This window comes from Chiloscyllium punctatum, chromosome 1, assembly GCF_047496795.1.
Source record: "Chiloscyllium punctatum isolate Juve2018m chromosome 1, sChiPun1.3, whole genome shotgun sequence".
NCBI lineage: Eukaryota > Metazoa > Chordata > Chondrichthyes > Orectolobiformes > Hemiscylliidae > Chiloscyllium > Chiloscyllium punctatum.
In genome coordinates this window covers 112637366-112656899 of record NC_092739.1, presented here as the reverse complement: position 1 = coordinate 112656899, position 19534 = coordinate 112637366, and the positions used below count along the sequence as shown (strand labels likewise).

At 42.9% G+C, this 19534-nt stretch overlaps 1 protein-coding gene across 5 annotated transcripts in view; it reads left to right on the top strand.

Moving 5' to 3' along the window:
• LOC140478810 (myosin-IIIb) overlaps nt 1-19534 on the top strand; it is a 174884-nt gene that overhangs the window by 112731 nt on the left and 42619 nt on the right. For all 5 annotated transcript variants that reach the window (XM_072572231.1, XM_072572253.1, XM_072572223.1 and 2 more), the window contains 3 exons: nt 2147-2260; nt 10475-10586; nt 16589-16635. In XM_072572231.1, coding sequence (XP_072428332.1) covers nt 2147-2260; nt 10475-10586; nt 16589-16635 — 273 coding nt within the window. The remainder of the gene's footprint in view (nt 1-2146; nt 2261-10474; nt 10587-16588; nt 16636-19534) is intronic.

The window sequence follows — 19534 nt, the reverse complement described above, 5'->3', positions numbered from 1 at the left end:
AGACTGCAGCTTTTACCTTTGGAAGTCCTCCTTGTTTCTGTCCGGTGAGACCCTGTGAACTCTGGCATAATGCAGTCTGAGTTTTTGGAAATGCGTCTGATCCCTTTTAAGACATTAAATGAGCCGGTTTGATTTCTCTATTAGCTAATGTGGTAATATCAGATTAAAAATGAAGTTAAACGAAAGTAACCACTCCAAATCTTCCTACATTTCTTCCCTTTCTGACCCTCCCCCTCAAAATTTCACTTGAAAATGGTGGAGGGTTTTGAGACGTGGGTTGTTTAGACTGTAAGAGTGAACCCTTCCTGCCTCCGGTCTGTCTTTCAGCTGTCAAGCTACCACCTGAGTTTTAACGAAAATTAAAAACCATGTAACGGGTTTCATCAGAAAATCGATCTGTTTTATAAATTTTTCAAATATCGTAACTCGGTCCTTTTTACTCCCCTTGACCCTTTGTGCACTTTGAGACGTTGTAAGGCATCTGGTTGAGATACCAAGGCAGGAGTAAGGGAGCTTTGCACAGCTTCAGGACGAGCAGTGATGTTGTGGGGCCAGGCTGTTTTTCTTATTATTGTACGTGTTTCACAATCACATCACCCATGTTGCCTGTTTTTTGTTTATCCCAAATTCCTCTGCATCCTTGGGGGTTAAGTATTTTGTAATTTGTTCAGAGGATATGGCTTCACTGGGTGGGCAAGTATGTATTGGCCATTCCTAATTGCCCTGGAGTGGGTTGTGGTGAATTGCCTTCCTGAACCGCTGCAGTCAGCTTGGTGTTCAGGCACCCGCAGTGCTTTTAGGGATAAAGTCCCAAGACCATCACCAAGTGACTGTGAAAGAAGCAGTTGATTGGATGGAACTGCATTCTTTGACATGTTTTGGATTACATGCCTGATCTCAAAACTGGAAATGCCTAATTCAACCCTTGGGCTGTTGTTGGTTTTGAGCATTAGCTATAAAATATCATCTCACCTTATAAGACCTATTTCTGAAAGGATTAAACTTTCAGCTGCACTCTAGCATTGTTACGGCACACCCAATCACACAAATACACTGCACGTCATTCTCACGTCTCTCCCAAGAGTGGTAAAGTATGCTGGTGTATGTGGTAAGATTTTCTCTTAAAGGAATTTGCACAGTGCCAACTCATTATTTACCATCTGTTTAACTAACTGATTAGAAACTCACCAGTGGAAGGGAGTGCAAATTTTTGCTGTGTAATTCTGGTATGTGCTCGCTATGCTGAAACTGAGTCTCTCCAATAACTCAGTGGCTGCCAGTTCCTCTCTAGTACCTCGCTGAACAGATCATTCTTGATCATTGAGTTTAAACAATATGTTCCAGCATACTATTCAGTCATAAAGTCATCATAGCCAGTAACTATCCTATCCTGGCTTCATGCCTGTACAAAGCCATTTTCAACAGAGATTGAAATTCCGGGCTGGACAAGTGTCTTTTTGACGCTTCAATAAGCCCAGGATTGGGGTAATGCAGACTAGTGATTAAACACTGGGATCTTCCTGTTCAAGTTGGAACTATCTGAACTATCAGTGATGTTGCACCTGCATTTCATTTGAAGTGGGTTCATTTTGATACAGAAACTGTGATTCTGGCTCAGCTGTTAAGCAGAGTTAAGATGTTTAGTTTTCGCTGAAAGACTAGTTGTAATCATAGAATCATACAGTACAGAGAGGTCCTTTGACCAAGCAAGGTTGCAATGGCAAAAGTTTACCTGAGATCTACCCAATCCCACTGACCATCACTTGTCCTTTTAGCTTTGAATACTGTGACGTTTCAGTGCTCATTCAAGTTTGTTTCAAAGGTTGTGAGATTTTCCTCAACTACCCTCCCTTGCAGTGTATTCAACACTCCCACCACCCTCTTAGTGAGTAGTCACAGAAATGAAGTGTTATGCATCTGGTTGACAGAATTGATATAACATCGCTCATGCATGACTCAATTGATTTTTAGTCAAACCTTTTCTCCCCTTAGTAATCTGATCAGAGAGTTCTGAATCATTTTAAATGTGTGCACAGACTTGAAATGAATTTAGATAACATTTAAAATCAAGATTCTTAGTAATTCTCAAAAATTGTTTTGGAGCATGTGTATGACATTTTGGTATGCTTTTCATGAACTATGACAGGCCACTGACAAGACTTTTGTGGACAAACTAAATAGCAGTTTCAAAGGGAATCCACACTTCAAAATAGATAGAAGTCGTACTCCAGGATTTACAGTGATACATTATGCTGGGAAGGTAAGTTTACTCTCGTTTCTATAAAGAAACCTCAATAGAAAAGGTTGGTTACTCAGTATAATACAATTTCACTGATAATTAAGAACACATATGTATGTTTCTCCTCTGGAATTACATGGTATGGTTGCTGCAGCTAGTAATCAAGTGTTTATTTTCAAAAAATGATGTCTACTGATGAACGTAAAAGGAACCCTAACATGTCTGGAATGTCATGGGCAGAATTCAGCAATGCGTTTCAACTTTGCTTGGTGAGAGTGTTGGTATTGACTCTGCCTCCACAGAAACAAACCACAACAACTTCATATGTTATTTTAAAGAAGAATGTTCCCATCATTCAGAATGAATACATGTCACAATGTAATATTAATGAGGGAAATATTTAAAGAGCACCTAATAATCTTCATGTGTCGTATTCCAGGATAATAGGTACAGGAGCATCTTTGAATTTGAAAACCGTTTCAACTGCGTCAGCCCTTTTCTGAGAGAATGAAGGAAAGAGACCTAAGGGGCAACTTTTTCATGCAGAGGGTGGTACGTGTATGGAATGAGCTGCCAGAGGAAGTGGTGGAGGCTGGTACAATTGCAACATTTAAGTGGTATTTGGATGGGTATATGAATAGGAAGGGTTTGGAGGGATATGGGTCAGGTGCTGGCAGGTGGGACTAGATTGGGTTGGGATATCTGGTCAGCATGGACGGGTTGCACCGAGGGGTCTGTTTCCATGCTGTACATCTCTATGACTCTATGATAGATATGACCTTGGTCAAAAAGAGGAAGGATGCATACATAAGGTCTAGGAGGATGGGAACTGACTAAGCCCGTGAAATATGTAAGGAAAGTACAACAAAGAATTAGAAGGGCTAAGAGAAGTCATGAAAAGTCATTAGCAAACAGGATTTGAGAGGAGAATCCCAAGGCTTGTTGTACATATGTAAAAAGCAAGAGGGTAACCAGGGAAAGAATTGGCCCATCCAAGGACAAAGGGGGGGGAATCTATGTGTGGAGCCAGAAGAGGTGGGTGACATCCAAAATAAATGCTTTGAGCAAACCTACATTCAAAACAATGAGCTGGAAGGTTTGGTTTCAGACATTTTGTCACCATACCAGGTAACCTCTCCAGTGAGCCTCCAAATGAAGCACTGGTGATGTAGACTGCTTTCTATTAAATGTATGAGTTTCCTTCGGTTGGTGATGGCATTTCCTCTGGTGACATCATATCCTCTGGTGATGTAATTTCCTGTTCTTTTTCTCAGGGGATGGAAAATGGGATCCAAGTCGATGTATTTGTTGATGGAGTTCCAGTTGGAATGCCATACTTCTAGGAATTCTCGTGCATGTCTCTGTTTGGTTTGTCCTAGGATGGATGTGTTGTCCCAGTCAAAATGGTGTCCTTCCTCATCCATATTTAAGGATACTAGTGAGAGTGGGTCATGGTGTTTTGTGGCTAATTGATGTTCATGTATCCTGGTGGTTCTTGCAAGGTATTTTGTAAATGACATTAGTTTTGCTTGTTGCCTGTATAGGGTCTTTCAGGTTCATTAGCTGGTGTTTTAGCTAATATCCTTACATACAGATGAGGAAGCTCACTAGTTTGACTGGGACATCACATCCATCCTAGGACAAACCAAACAGAGACCCGCATAAGAATTCAGAGAAGTATGGCATTCCAACTGGAACTCCATCAACAAACACATTGACTTGGATCCCATTTACCACCCCCTGAGAAAAAGAACAGGAAATTACATCACCAGAGGAAATGATGTCACCACAGGAAATGCCATCACCAACCAAAGGAAACTCATATAGAAAGCAGGCTACACACCCAATGCTTCATTTGGAGATTCACTGAAGATGTTACTTAATATGGTGATGAAATGTTTGAAATCGAACCTTCCAGCTCAGCGAGCAAACCTACATCCAGAACCTCAACCTGAGGTACAAATCTTCTCAAAACTCACTAATAAACACTTTGGTGAATACTGACACAAAGTGAAGGAATTAGTGGAGGATAATCTCAGGGAAGGGAGTGTCAAATTTCGAATTCAAATTAAAGGGAAGAGGTGTTTGCATCTTTAAAAAATATATTAAGGTAGATAAGTCCCCCAGTCCTGATGGGATCCATCCCAGAATATTGAGGGAGGCAAGAGAACAAATTGTTGGAGCATTGACAGACCTCTTTGTATCCTCTCTTTGAGGTCCCAAAGGACTGGAGAATAGTCAACGTTTGTCCCATTGTTTAAGAAGGGTAACAGGAATAATCCTGGAAATTACTGGCCTGTGAGCCTCCTGTTGGCAGGAGGGAAATTATTAGAAAATATTCTCCAGGGCAAGATCTATATGCATTTGGAAGCAAATGGACTTATTCATGATAGACAGCATGGTTTTGTGTAGGGGAGATCATGCCTCACTAACTTTGAGATTTTTGAGGAGGTGACGAAGATGACTGATGAGGAAAAAACACTTGATGTTGCCTTCAGTAAGGTCCGTCCATGGCAGTCTGGTCCATGAGGTGATGTCACATTGTCTCCTATGTTCTGTATCCATCTTGCCAGCTCACCTCTATACAAAGGGTAATGGTGAAAGGATGCTTTTTGGGGTGGTGGGTTGTGACTAGTGACATTCCACAGGACTCCATACTGGGACCTCTGATGTTCGTGGTCTTTGACAAGGTTCTGCACTGTAAACCAATTAGTGAAGTTTGGTCACATTGGATTCTGGGTGAGCTTGCCAATTGGATGCAAAAGTGGCTTAATGGCAGGCAACAGAATAACGGTGGAGGGTTTAGATCAGAGTGGTGCTGGAAAAGCACAGCAGGTCAGGTAGCATCCGAAGAGCAGGAAATTTGATGTTTCGGCTTTTGCCCGAAACATCGATATTCCTGCTCCCCTGATGCTGCTGTGCTGTGCTGTGCTTTTCCAGCATCTGCCATCCTCACTTTTGCCAAATGGTGGAGGGTTGTTTGTCAGATTGGAGGCCTTTGACCAGCGGTGTTCCACAGGGATCGGTTCTGGCTCCTCTTTTGTTCGTTAATTATATAAACGATTTGGATGAGAATATAGAATGCATGGTAGGGGGTATAGTAGACAGCAAAGGAGGCTTTCTAAGATTACAAAGGGATCTTGATCAAATAGGTCAGTGGGCTGAAAAATGGACAGATGGAGTTCAATCTGGATAAATGCAAGGTATTGCATTTTGGTACAACAAACAAGGGTAGGGTTTAGACAATTAAAAGTAGGGCTTCAGGTAGTGTAGTAGAACAGAAGGACTTAGAGTGCAGGTATATAATTCTTTGAAGTTTGCGTCACATATAGACAGGATGGTTAAAAAGGCGGTTGGCATGCTTACCTTCATTGCTCAGTCCTTTTGAGTAAAGAACTTGGGAAATCATGTTGAGGTTATACAGAACATTGGTGAGGCCTCTTCTGGAATACTGTGTCCAGTTCTGGTCACCCAGTTATAGGAAGGGTATAATCAAGCTGGAGAGGGTTCAGAAGAGATTTACCAGGATGTTGCCGGGTCAAAGTTTGTGTTATAACGAAAGGCTGGATGGCTTGGACTTCTTTTTCATTGGAGTGCAGGAGGTTAAGAAGCAATCTGATAGAAGTTTATTCAATAATGAGAGGCATAAATAGAGTTAATGGTAGTTGTCTTTTTCCAAAGATAGGACGTTTCAAGACTAGGAGGCACATCTGTGTAAAACATTTGCCTCATGTCTTTTTTAAATCTCTCTCATCACTTTAAAGAAGGTGGTTTATGTGTGAAATGAACTTCCTGAGGAAGTGGTGAATGCGGGCACAATTACAATGTTTCCAAGGCATTTGAATTGATACATGAATAGGAAAGGTTTGGAGTGATATGGGCCGGGAACAGGCAGGTGGGACTAGTTTAGTTTGGGATTATGTTCAGCCTGGACTGGTTGGACCGAAGGGTCTGTTTCCATGCTGTATGATTCTAAAGCTCTCTTGTCTACAAAAAAATGATTTGGAGGAAAACTTAGCCGGTCTAATAAATTTGTCGATGATACAAAGTTTGGTGGAGGTATGAATAGTGAGACGGATTGTCAGAGGATATAGATCAGTTGGAGACCTGGGTAGAAAAATGGCAGTTGGATTTTAATCTGAACAAATGTGAGGTGATGCAGTTCGGAAGGCCAAGTATGGGTGGAAATTACACAGTGAATGGCAGAATCCTTAAGAGTATTAATTATATAGGAGCGATTTGGGTGTGCAGGTCCACAGCTCACTGAAGGTGGCAAGGCAGGTAGATAAGGGAGTAAAAAAGGCCTATGGCATGCTTGCCTTTATTGGAAGGGGCATTGAGTACAAGGATAGACAAATTATGCTGCAGCTTTATGGAACTTTGGTTTGGCCACACTTAAAATGTTGTGTACAGTTCTGGTCACCATACTACCAGATGGTTGTGGATACTTTGGCGAAGGTACAGAAAAAGCTTTCCAGGATGTTGCCTGGTATTGGGTTGGATAGACTGGGTTTGTTTTCACTGGAATGCAGGAGGTTGAGGGGAGACCTAATAAGTGACGCTTTTTTTTTCCCCCAGGATGAAGGGGTCAATTATTAGTGGGCATAAGTTCAAGGTGCCAGGTGGGGATGTTCTTTAAGAGATGTGCGGGGCAAGTTTTTCACACACCTGGAATATGCTGCCAGTGGAGATGGTGGAAGCAGACACAATAATAACATTTAAGAAACACCTGGATGAATACATGAATATGAAGGGAGTAGAGGGATACAGATTCTGCAAATTCTAGAAAGTTTTAGTATAGAAAGGCAAACTGTGTCAGCACAGGCTAGGAGGCTGAAGGGTCTATTCCTGTGCTGTATTGTTCTTTGCTCTATGTAAGCTAACAGGAAGTTTATTTTTCATAGGAGGCGTGTTAATCCTGTTGCAAGGTAGTTCCTATCCCTACCCCATCCTTCAGTAGGCAAACGGAAGTTCAGATCCACCCCAGATCTGTACTGCTAAGAGTTTGAGGCTAGATCGTTGCTGTTGATATCTGTTGGTCCTCGTAAGACATGAAGTGACTGCAAGAGAACGATCCCTGATTAAAGAAAAGAGCTGTTTTATAAATATGTGTTTGTCCCTTTTTTGAAAATCCTAAAGCACTATGCAAGCAATTATTTATTTTTTTAAGCGTGGCCAGTTAATGTTGCAAGTTGGTACAGCAAGGTTCATCGAATGGCAACAAGTAGCTGCCCAGATGTTGTGTTTTTGTGTTGTTGGGAGAATAGCAAGAGGCACCAAATGTCAGTTTGTGGAGGCCGCATCGAAGTATTCGTGTAGATTTATGTACTCAAGTGACATCAGGCTCTGGTCAGGATGCTGCCACTGAACCAGGCAGTTGTTAATAATGAAGGAGATCACTGGATTTCTACAGAAGAGGTATGGTTCATAAGTTTGTAAATGTCGCCAAAATAGGTGGTGTAGTGGCCAGTGAAGAAGCTTATCACAACCAATGGGACCTTGATCAGATGGGCCAATGGGCCAAGGAGTGTCCGATGGTGTTTAATTTAGATATGTATGAGGTGCTGCATTTTGCACAGGCAAATCAGGCAGGACTTGTACAGTAAATGGTAGGTCCCTGGGAAGTGTTGCTAAACAAAGAAACCAAGGGATGCAGGTTTGTAGTTCCTTGAAGGTGGAGTCGCAGGTGGACAGGGTGGTGAAGAAGGCATTTGGTACACTTGCCTTAATTGGTCAGTGCATTGAGTTTTGGAGTTGGGGTATCATGTTGGGACACTGGTGAGGCCACTTTTAAGAATACTATGTACAATTCAGGTCACCTTCCTGATAGGAAGGATGCTGTTAAAGTTGAGAGGATGCAGAAAACATTTACAAGAATGTTGCTAGGACTGGAGAGTTTCAGTTATGGGGAGAGACTGAGTGGGCTAGGGCGTTTTCACTGGAGCATTGGAGGCTGAGGGGTGATCTTTATAGAGCTTTATAAAATCATGAGCAGCATGGATAGGGTGAATAGCCAAGGTCTTTGTGCAGTGGGATATGCCCAAAACTAGAGGGCATAGGTTTAAGGTGAGAGATTTAAAAAAGACCTATCGGGTGGGGGGGGTAACCTTTTTTTCATGCAGAGGTTGGTATGTGTATGGAATGAGCTGCCAGAGGAAGTACTAGAGGCTGTTACACTTAAAAAGCATCTGGATGGGTATAATTGTATGAATAGGAGGGGTTTAGAGGGGTATGGACCAAATGCTGGCAAATGGTACTAGGTCCGATTGGGGTAGAGTTGAACTGAAGGGTCTGTTTCCATGCTATCTTACTGTTACTGTACGTCAGTTTGTATAGGATGGCAGGTGAGAGGAGTCTGAATGGGAAAGAGCAAAGGGAAAGAAGGCCGAGGGCAAAACAGTAGAGAGTGGAGAAGAGCGTATCTCTGTGAAACTTTGAGGAGTTCTTCGGATGAATTCATGCTTTAAGCGTTGTTATTAAACGAGATTGTCTGCTCATTTGTCTAATCACTGTTTGTGGGTCACATTGCACAACTCCTAACCGTGAGTACATTCCAAAAATACTTCACTGACATCTGGAAACGCTAAAGTCAGAAAGTGTGGAGTATTTCTGAGATTCTGTGCAACCAGGATTAGTTTCGCAACGATTGCTAGAAACCAAACTTTTAAGGAAGTGTCCCACTATCAGGCAGCTAGGAATTGGCAGTGACCGCATCAGCCAAATGCTGAGAACGATTTTTTTTAAATAAAAAGGATCATTTTCCCACCCTTCCTGTTTGGGATAATGTTAATTTTATACTATTAAATGTTTAACCAATTTGATCCTTTTTTTGAGGTTGCCCAAGGTCTTTGATTTATTTATCTCCATGCCTGATCAAAGTTATGCTATTAAAGTTCCAGGCTGTGTAGCTGTTGAGTGTTTTGCTTCTGGTTCTCCTTCTGTGTTCACAATGATCACTGCACATTTCCCTCCTTGCAGCAAATCTTGGACTTCAGCAAGTGCTGTTTTATCAAGTGAGAAAGGGGAAATAAATCTTATCAAAATTACTTTGTACTCCACCTTCGACGTGGAGAACAAAGGTTCCAAATTAACTTGGTTTAAAATCTATTCACTGATTACTTTCCCCGTGACATTTTTCTAAACTTCAAAAGTCCTGTTATTGTATATCTCTACATTGCTAGCTCCTTTAAACATTCCTTAGTTTATTGAAAGCATTGGATCAGAGAAATGTAGAAAACAGAAACAGGAGTAGGCCGTTCAGAGCTTTTTAATCCTGCTCCACCCTTCAGTATGATCATGGCTGATCATCCAACTCAGTACCCTGTTCCTGCTTTCTCCCCATAACCTAAGAATTGTATCAAACTCCTCCTTCCTGAAAACATTCAGTGTTTTACCTCAACTGCATTTTGCGACAGAGAATTTCTTCAAACACCAGTCTCTAGCTGAAGAATTTCTCTCCGTCTCAGTCCACCCCTTATCCTGAGACTGTGTCGCCAGGTCATTGGGAACATCTGTCCTGTGTTTACCATGTCGAGTTCCATAGGTTAGAGTTGGCTCTGGTGTTTTGCCCAATTTGTACCTGAATGAGGGAGGCCAGAAGATTGTCTGCAGTATAAAACCATTACAGCCCAATTGTACCCTCTCCTGACCCTTCCGAGCAGGGAATCACTAAGAGCCATCAATAGTGAATCCCTGATGTTGCCAAAACAGAGCTTTTGTCTAAAGAGCAAACTTATAAAAGTATTGGTACACCACAATTGTCTCAACTAGAATCAGTGAACTCTGAATATGAATTGAACATGGAAACTTCCTCATATTTAGCCTGGGATGGAAATTTCTGAATAATTTCAATCACCAGCAGGACACACTTGAATCAATTCAAAAACTAAATTGTAGTGTATATTAAATAAAATCATTTGAGTTTTAATGTTGTAGTCTGTCCTATTTAATTGCACCTGTTTTTAGCTTGAACTTTTGCTTTGTCCTTGGATGTTTTGTTTAATTGTTAGATTGTATTTTGTGAAAACATAATAAATCCTAAAGGAAAAGTTGACATTTTTTTCAGTGACTTTTAAGGAGGGAGGAAGAAACCAGGGTGAGGGAAAACCTTCAGAGCATTTTTTTTTTAACAAAGTGACTGGCTTTGTTTAATACCAAACCTTCAACTGTTTTTAGTTTTTTATGCATAATTTTCTATTTGTTTCTAATTAGTTAACTGATACTCTTCCTCCACAGATCCAGTACAATGCATCTGGGTTTCTGGAGAAAAACAGAGACACCATCCCAGCAAGTATTCGAGGGCTGTTCATTAATAGTATAACTCCATTGCTAAGTGTACTTTTTGCAGGTAAATATTATGGTATACAACTCTATATGGGAAGTGCATTGGCCAGCACTGCCTCCATGATGTGGTTTTAAAGTTGTATATTTCTACATATTGGATATTAGAATGAATTGATTTCATAAGCAATATAAATGTCTTTTGATCAATGTAAACCAACCGCTTGCTCTTGTATAAAACCTTGAATGTATAAAATTATCCCGAGAAATCAAACAAAAATAACTGCATGGCTAAAGCAAGAGGTTATCAGGAGATGGGACTAAAGGTTTGCAGATATAGATGGCGAAACGTATGGGTATTGCTTGTGGGGAAAACGGAACATGAAAGCACAAGAAGATAGTTAGTGTTCTTGTGGTTCTAGGGGTTGTAGAAGACAGTACTCAGTGTGACTTTACCATCTGAGGTAGCTGAGCTGACCCTCTGGAAGAGCAATTTAACGTGTCCCACCATTCTGCTGCTTCCTTGTAGCGGCCCAATTTTTGACCTTCAACTGCTTATCCAACTCTGATTTAAAAGCCACAATTGAAACTGCCTCTATCATTCTCTCAGGCAGTACCTTGTGGACCTTAACCACTTGTGTAAACAAAAATGTTTTTTCTTGCATCACCACTGCCCATTTGCCAGTCACCTTTAATCTGTGACCTCTGGTTTTTTTCGGCTGATTGAGACAGAATTTTTTTCCATTTAGTCTATCTAGATTCTTCTTAATTTTGAATAGCTATTATAACAGCAGCCCAGGTGAGTAAGACTGTTTTTTAAAAAAAAAGAACAAACTGAACACTGTGATTCACTGTGAGTGGAATTTAAGAAATATAGAACTTGCATTAAACATCTGTCACATTTTGGATAGACTACAAAGCATTATTTCCTTGTCCTATTTGACCTCCTTGTGTGTTGGAATGACGCTGTGACTTGAACTCCACACACATCTGATCTCCATATTTTAAAAAAATGGAGTAGTATTAAGCTGCAAATATAATCTTCACAAGCCCGTTACCAGAATGGAAACAGGACAGCCACAGTCAAACAACCCTGTCCTCTAGAAAAGTGAACACTTGATGATCAACACAAGAGGTCTTTAAATTGGTGAAATGATTACACTAGAAGGAGAGAAGGGTGAGACAGTGGCTCAATGGTTAGCACTGCTGCCTCACAGTGCCAGGGACCTGAGTTAGATTCTGCCCTTGGCAACTGTTTGTGTGGAGTTTGCGCGTTCTCCCTGTATCTGCGTGGGTTTCCACCAGGTGTTATGGTTTCCTCCCACAGTCCAAAGGTGTACAGATTACTTGGATTGACCATGCAAAATTGCCGATAACATCAAGAGATGTGCAGGCTTAGGTGGGTTGGCCATGGGAAATGCAGGGTTACAAGAATAGGGTGGGTCTTCGGAGGATCATTGTGAATTCAATGGGCCAAATGGCCTGCTTCCACACTATGAATATCCATTCACTTGTAGGGGGCAGTCCCAAAACAAGAGACCATCAATGTATGTAAGCTCATCTGTAAAAACCATCCAATCCCATTTCTACCTGGAAGGATAAGGGCAGCAGATACATGGGAATACCACCACCTGCCAGTTCCCCCCCCCCCCACCCCCCCCAAGCTGACTGGGGAATATATTGCCGTTCCTTCAGTGTCGCTGGGTCAAAATCCTGGAATTCTCTTCCTAATGACATTGTGAGTGTTCCTACAGCGCATAGACTGCTGTGATTCATGATGGCACCACCTTCTCAGGGGTAACTAGGGACAGGCAATAAATATTGGCCTCGCCAGTGATGCCCACCTCTGGTGATTCAATTAACAGAATTTCAATTTGAGAGAAACCTCTTGACTCAAGAGTGGCAGGAATGTGGAATTTGCCACCAGGAATAGTATTTGAAACCAATCAAATGGATGCAATTGAGAGAGAGCTGGCTAAGCAGGATGGAGAAACAAATAGAAGGGTGTACTCATGGGGTTAGGTGAGGTAATGTGCAAGGAGGCTTACATGGAGCATAAACACACGACTGAAAGTGGGCCACTCGAGCTCCCTGTGCTGTATACTCAGGGTAATTCAGCACAGAAACCCGTCCATTCCAACCAAGTTCCCAAACTAGACTGCATTTGACCCATAACCTCTATATCGTTCCTATTCATGTACCTGTCCAAATAGACAATAGTCAATAGGTGCAGGAGTAGGCCATTCTGCCCTTCGAGCTTGCACCGCCATTCAATATGATCATGGCTGATCATCCTTAATCAGTATCCTGTTCCTGCCTTATCTCCATAACCCTTGATTCCACTATCTTTGAGAGCTCTATCCAACTCTTTCTTAAATGAATCCAGAGACTGGGCTTCCACTGCCCTCTGGGGCAGAGCATTCCACACAGCCACCACTCTCTGGGTAACGACGTTTCTCCTCATCTCTGTCCTAAATGGTCTACCCCGTATTTTTAAGCTGTGTCCTCTGGTTCAGCACTCACCCATCAGCGGAAACAGGTTTCCTGCCTCCAGAGCGTCCAATCCTTTAATATTCTTATATGTCTCAATCAGATCCCCTCTCAGTCTTCTAAACTCAAGGGTATACAAGCCCAGTCGCTCCAGTCTTTCAGCGTAAGGTAGTCCCGCCATTCCAGGAATTGACCTCGTGAACCTACGCTGCACTCCCTCAATAGCCAGAATGTCTTTCCTCAAATTTGGAGACCAGAACTGCACACAGTACTCCAGGTGTGGTCTCACCAGGGCCCTGTACAGCTGCAGAAGCACCTCTTTGCTTCTATACTCAATCCCTCTTGTTATGAAGGCCAGCATGCTATTAGCCACCTTCACTACCTGCTGTATCTGCATGCTTACCTTCATTAACTGGTGTGCAAGAACACCCAGATCTCTTTGTACTGCCCCTTTACTACCTAAATGGAATTAAGTTAGGTAATCTGCCGCCTTGTTCTTGCCACCAAAGTGGATAACCATACATTTATCCACATTAAACTGCATCTGCCATGCATCTGACCACTTGCCTAACCTGTCCAGGGGTCACCCTGTAATCTCCTAATATCCTCCTCACATTTCACACTGCCACCCAGCTTAGTATCATCAGCAAATTTGCTAATGTTATTGCTAATACCAGCTTCTATGTCATTAATATATATTGTAAAAAGCTGCGGTCCCAGCACTGATCCCTGCGGTACCCCACTGGTCACTGCCTGCCATTCCGAAATGGAGCCGTTTATCACTACCCTTTGTTTCCTGTCAGCCAACCAACTTTCAATCCAAGTTAGTACTTTGCCCCCAATACCATGCGCCCTAATTTTGCTCACTAACCTCCTATGTGGGACTTCTCAGCTCTATCCACACTGACTCTACATCCCCTGATTCTAGGTTCCCTCCCGCACAAGGGACTGAATATCATCCCTTACCAACATGGCCACCCCACCCCCTCTGCCCGTCAGTCTGTCCTTACGATAGCATGTGTAGCCTTGAATATTCATTTCCCAGGCCCTGTCCACTTGAAGCCACGTCTCTGTTATTGGAGTCTATAATTACCCTGTCCTTGATTAAACACCTCAAAAATGCTCAGTTAATCAGGGAGAGCCAGCATAGATTCGTGATTGGTAGGTCATGCCTGTCATGAATTTTTTGAAAAGGTAGTGGGCAATGTTTATGGATACTATGTTTCTGGACTTCCAGAGGCATAAAGTCCCACATAAGAGATGGCTAACTAAGGTAGAATCCCATGGAATTAAGGACAAATTACTGACATGGCTGGGAAATTAACTGAATGGCAGGTGACAAAGTGGGGGTAAGGGGTACATACTCAAACTGGCAGGATGTGACCTGTGGTGTCCCACAAGGATCTCCATTATTCAGATTCATTATTAATGACTTGGTTAAGCATACAGATGATAATGTAAAATTACAAAGAGATTATAGATAGACCAGGTGAATATCAAAATTCTGACCGATTGGTTTCAACGTAAGCAAGTATGACGTTATCTACTTTTGTTGGATAAAGAATTGATCAGGGTACTTTGGAGATGGTATGATGTTAAACACAGTGAATGTCCAGAGAATTGGGGCTTCAGATGCAAAGGTCTTTAAGATGCCATGAAAAGATGCAGAAAATAATGAGGAAATGGGATGCTGGCCTTGATATCGAGAGTGCTGGAATATAAGGATGCAAAAGTTGTGCTACTGTTATACAAAACCCAAGTTAAACCCCATATGGGGTACTGAGAGTAGATCTTAGGAAGGATATATTGGCCTTAGAGTATGTTGTAGATTTACAAGAATAATACATGGAATTCAGGGGTTAAGTGCTGAGGAGTGATTAGACAAATTAAGCTTGTTTTCTCTAGACCTTAAAAGGGGTGATCTGATCAAAGTCTTCATGGCGTTAACAGGAAAAGACTGTGTAAATAAAGATAAACTGTTTCCAAAGGTTGGGATTCTAGAAGTGGGCACCACTCCCTCCGCGGCTCCCTCGTCAGGTCCACACCCCCCACCAACCCAACCTCCACTCCCGGCACCTTCCCCTGCAACCGCAAGAAATGCAAAACTTGCGCCCACACCTCCCCCCTCACTTCCCTCCAAGGCCCCAAGGGATCCTTCCATATCTGTCACAAATTCACCTCTACCTCCACACACATCATTTACTGCATCCGCTGCACCCGATGTGGCCTCCTCTACATTGGGGAGATAGGCTGCCTACTTGCGGAACATTTCAGAGAGCACCTCTGGGACACCCGCACCAACCAACTCAACCGCCTCGTGGCTGAACACTTTAACTCCACCCCCCCCCCCCCCCCCCCCACTCCACTCCACCAAGGACATGCAGGTCCTTGGCCGCCTCCATCGCCAGACCATGGCAACACGACGCCTGGAGGAAGAGCGCCTCATCTTCCACCTAGGAACCCTCCAACCCACAAGGGATGAATGCTGATTTCTCCAGCTTCCTCATTTCCCCTCCCCCCACCTTATCTCAGTCCCAACCCTCGGACTTAGCACCGCCTTCTTGATCTGCAACCATCTTCCTGGCCTATCACCCTCACCTTAACCTCCTTCCACCTATCGCATTCCCAACACCCCTCCCCCCAAGTCCCTCCTCCCTACCTTTTATCTTAGCCTGCTTGGCACACCTTCCTCATTCCTGAAGAAGGGCTTATGCTCGAAACGTCGATTCTCCTGCTCCTTGGATGCTGCCTGACCTGCTGCGCTTTTCCAGCAACACATTTTTCAGCTCTGATCTCCAGCGTCTGCAGTCCTCACTTTATTCTAGAAGTGGGGGCATAGTCTAAGAATTAGGACCAGGCCATTCAACAGAGATGTCAGGAAACACTACTACGCAGAGGGTAGCAGATGTTTGAAACACACTCTCTTCAGTTGTTTGTTTTAAATTTGAGGTAGATTAATTTTTGACAAGCAAAGGCATTACAGAATATGGGCCAAAGGCAGGTATGAAGTTAAGCTATTTGATCAGCCGTGAATGGGATGATTTAACGGTAGAACAGGTTCAAGGAACAGAATGGCTACTCCTGTTCCTGTGTAAATTTGAAGTATTAGCAAAATACAAAGCCTGTGTAGGGCAACAAGGACATGACAGGACTGGGCACTGAATCAACTGAAATTTTATTGGTGGGGAGGTGTTGAGGATTGAAAGTCCAGCCAGAAGAGCACGGGAATAGCTGAATCTGGAAGTTTGTGAGATTCACAAAAACATGTTAAATTGAATCACTTTGACACAGCACTGCAGAATACAGCAGGGAGCTTGCTATCCCCAGCCCCTGCTGAGCTCCCATGTGTTATTTGTGGGAAGATCTGTGTGTCAGAGATGTTGGAGGGAAGTTTCACAGTGTAAACCAGCTAGGCATAGCCTGATGAACTACCAGGAAAGGAGAAAAACAAAAGAAGGAAAGGGCAAAACAGAAAATGTATTATCCTGGAAAATAAATTTGTTTTCACTGTTTGTATGTGAATAATTATTTTTCCAGTTGATTTTAATGGCACTGACCACCGTTTTTTAACCGTTCTAGCTACAGTCTCAAGAACAGGAACCTTAATGGCTCAGCAAAGACCAAAAGTAAGTTATTCTAAGACTTTTTGCGGAATGGTATCAGTTTGCAGTAAGATCACTTACTCTGAATTCTTTGTGAGCCAAGGATACTGAATCTCTACAGCGTGTGTGTGTGCGCGTGTGTGTGTGCGCGTGTGTGCATGCGCACGCTATGGAGATGTACCAACATCATATTGGAGTTTAATGCAGAAAAGCGTGAGGTAGTTCACTTCGGAAGAAGTAACAGGAATGCAGAATACTGGGCTAATAGTAAAATTCTTGGCAGTGTAGATGAACAGAGAGATATGTGTTCAGGTGCATAAATCCCTGAAAGTTGCCACCCAGGTTGATAGGGTTGTTAAGGCATATGGTGTGTTGGTGTTTATTGGTAGGGGGATTGAGTTTCGGAGCCACGGGGTCATGTTTCAGCTGTACAAGATATTGGTAAGGCCGTACCTGGAGTATTCTGTACAGTTTTGATCACCACATTATAGCAAGGATGTGAAAGCTTTGGAAAGGGTTCAGAGGAGATTTACACAGATGTTGCTTGGTATGGAAGCACAGTCTTAAGAGGAAAAGCTGAGGGCACTGAGGCGGTTTTCGTTAGAAGGTTGAGAGGTGACTTAATTGAGACCTGTATGATCAGAGGGTTAGATAGGGTGAACAGTGAGAGCCTTTTTCCTTGGATGGTGAATGCTAGCACAAAGGGACACAGCTTTAAATTGAGGGGTGATAGATTATGACAAGGCATAGTAAAGGCATGGGACGGCCTGCCTACAACAGTAGTAGACTCACCGAAGGGCATTGTACATACATATGGATAATGGAACGGTGTAGGTTAGATCAGCATCAGATTAATTTCACAGGTCGGCCCAACATTAAGGGCCAAAGGGCCTGTACTACGCTGTGACGTTCTACGTTCTATGTTCTACAAAAGGGTTCCAACTAGCTGTAGTTGAAACTCAACTGTGTCTGAAATATTGTCAGTAAATGCCCACTATCCTTGCAGCAGCTACGGTGCTTTCATCCTGACAGAATGAGCTGTTTCCACTATTTTCAGGTGGTTTGGAAGAACCAGGTTGTGGTTTTGGAGATGAGGAATGGTTTATGCATGTGACTCATGATAGATCTCTACCAGCTGACCATTAGAGGGCAATGTGTGTGCATTGGGAGCCTCATTACCTCTAGAACATTGTGGAGGTTGCCTGAGACCATCTGGACTGGGGTGAAGGGGAGCTGTCTAATACTCCCTGGAGAGTGTCTCCAAAACATCGACACAACTTCATGAAGCAGAGGAGGACATCGAAGCATTCAGGACAGATCCGTGTCTGTGCTTCTTAGTTGAAGATTAGGTACAGTTCTTATCTGCCTTCTGGAACCACAGGGAAATACTTAGGTATCTGAAAACAAACATTCAGAAAGAGGTAGAGGTGAGGGAAAAGGGAGAGATTGGAAAGTAACCAACCCATGGTCTGACCATGTAGGCTTTGTACCTTGTGCCTGTCAGCAGGTTCAGAGCGAAGTGGGGTTTGAGAAGGACCATAAGGCTAGAATGCAACCTCCTGTGGATACACCAGCCTTAGTGATATTGGCATCATTTCCTACAGCAGGTTTGAATGATTGAGTTGTAGCTTTCCCCATGCGCTGATGCAGGGGTGAGAGAGAGAGGAGGAGGAGACGGCGAAGACGGCGGAGAGAGAGAGAGAGAGAGAGAGAGACGCACATAACAGAAATGAGCATGTTACAGTGTGCCTGGCACAGCTGAATAACTGGAAGACGGTGGAGTCTGTGAGCAATGGGTATGGGGTTGGTATCATTGAAAGAGTGAGATGGCACGTCTATATATTAGCCCCTAGCAGGCACATCTCTGGCCTGTTGCTGAGTGGCTAGTGAAGTGTGATTCTCTGGAAAGCATGCAAGGTTATTGGTTAGAAGATATCCTTTGAAGATGCATACTCTAAACGTGACCACTCACATGGGCGTTTTTCACGTCTCTCTTCCTGTGGCCCTCTGGAAAAGGTCACTGTGGTCTACAATGTCCACCCTGTTTTGCTCCATTTGTTGTCCTTCTTACAGCCTTTTCCACTGCAGACAGTCAGCAGTAGTTTTGGTGAATGAATGCAACTCCCATATAAGAGGGGCAAGCAAACTGAAACTCTTACTGACCAACCATGCAGAGTGTTGGAACCATTGTTGTGCATTTTGGCAGCCAGCAGCATGGATCACACTCCACTCAATGTTACACTGATTTAAATGAGGAGACCGCATGCTGTCTGCTTCGATGGTACTGGCCATGAGCGAACCATGAGGCTGACCAGCCAGTGGTGGTCAAATCCTGGAGCGAATTTTTTTTTAAAAATCCAGGTCCCTAAATGCACGCATTAACAATTTTAAGCCTAGGGGTTGTACAGATTTTCAAGGGTAGGCATTCAAACCATATTTATCTTTTGGTTTTTTTGAAGTATTGTGTTCAAAATTGAACAGTACTGCCCTGGATTGGTTTAGTGTGTGTATGTGTGTGTGTTTGGTGCATGTCATGTGGAAAGCAGGAGGAAAAAGTTTGTCAAGGCATGGAGGGGCAATTTGGGACGAGCTGATATTTGCTCTCCAATTGAATTATTTTCATGACTGTGATGCAAATTGCAGCAAGATGAACCATTAGAATAGGGTGAAAGACAGCATGTGTATACAGAAAGGAAGACAGCAATGTTGGTTTAAAAATCTGAGGCAACAAAATCAATACCAAGCTTTATATTCAAAACCCAAACCTAAAACTAAGTGAGCAGGAAGTGAAAAATACAAAACTTTGCTAACCATAAAGCCACTTTTGGTAATGCTGTGGCTCCTTCAAAGTGCTTTACAGCCAGGTAACTACTTTTGAAGTTTCATCATCTGTATTTATTTAGACTTTCTAAAATATTAGACA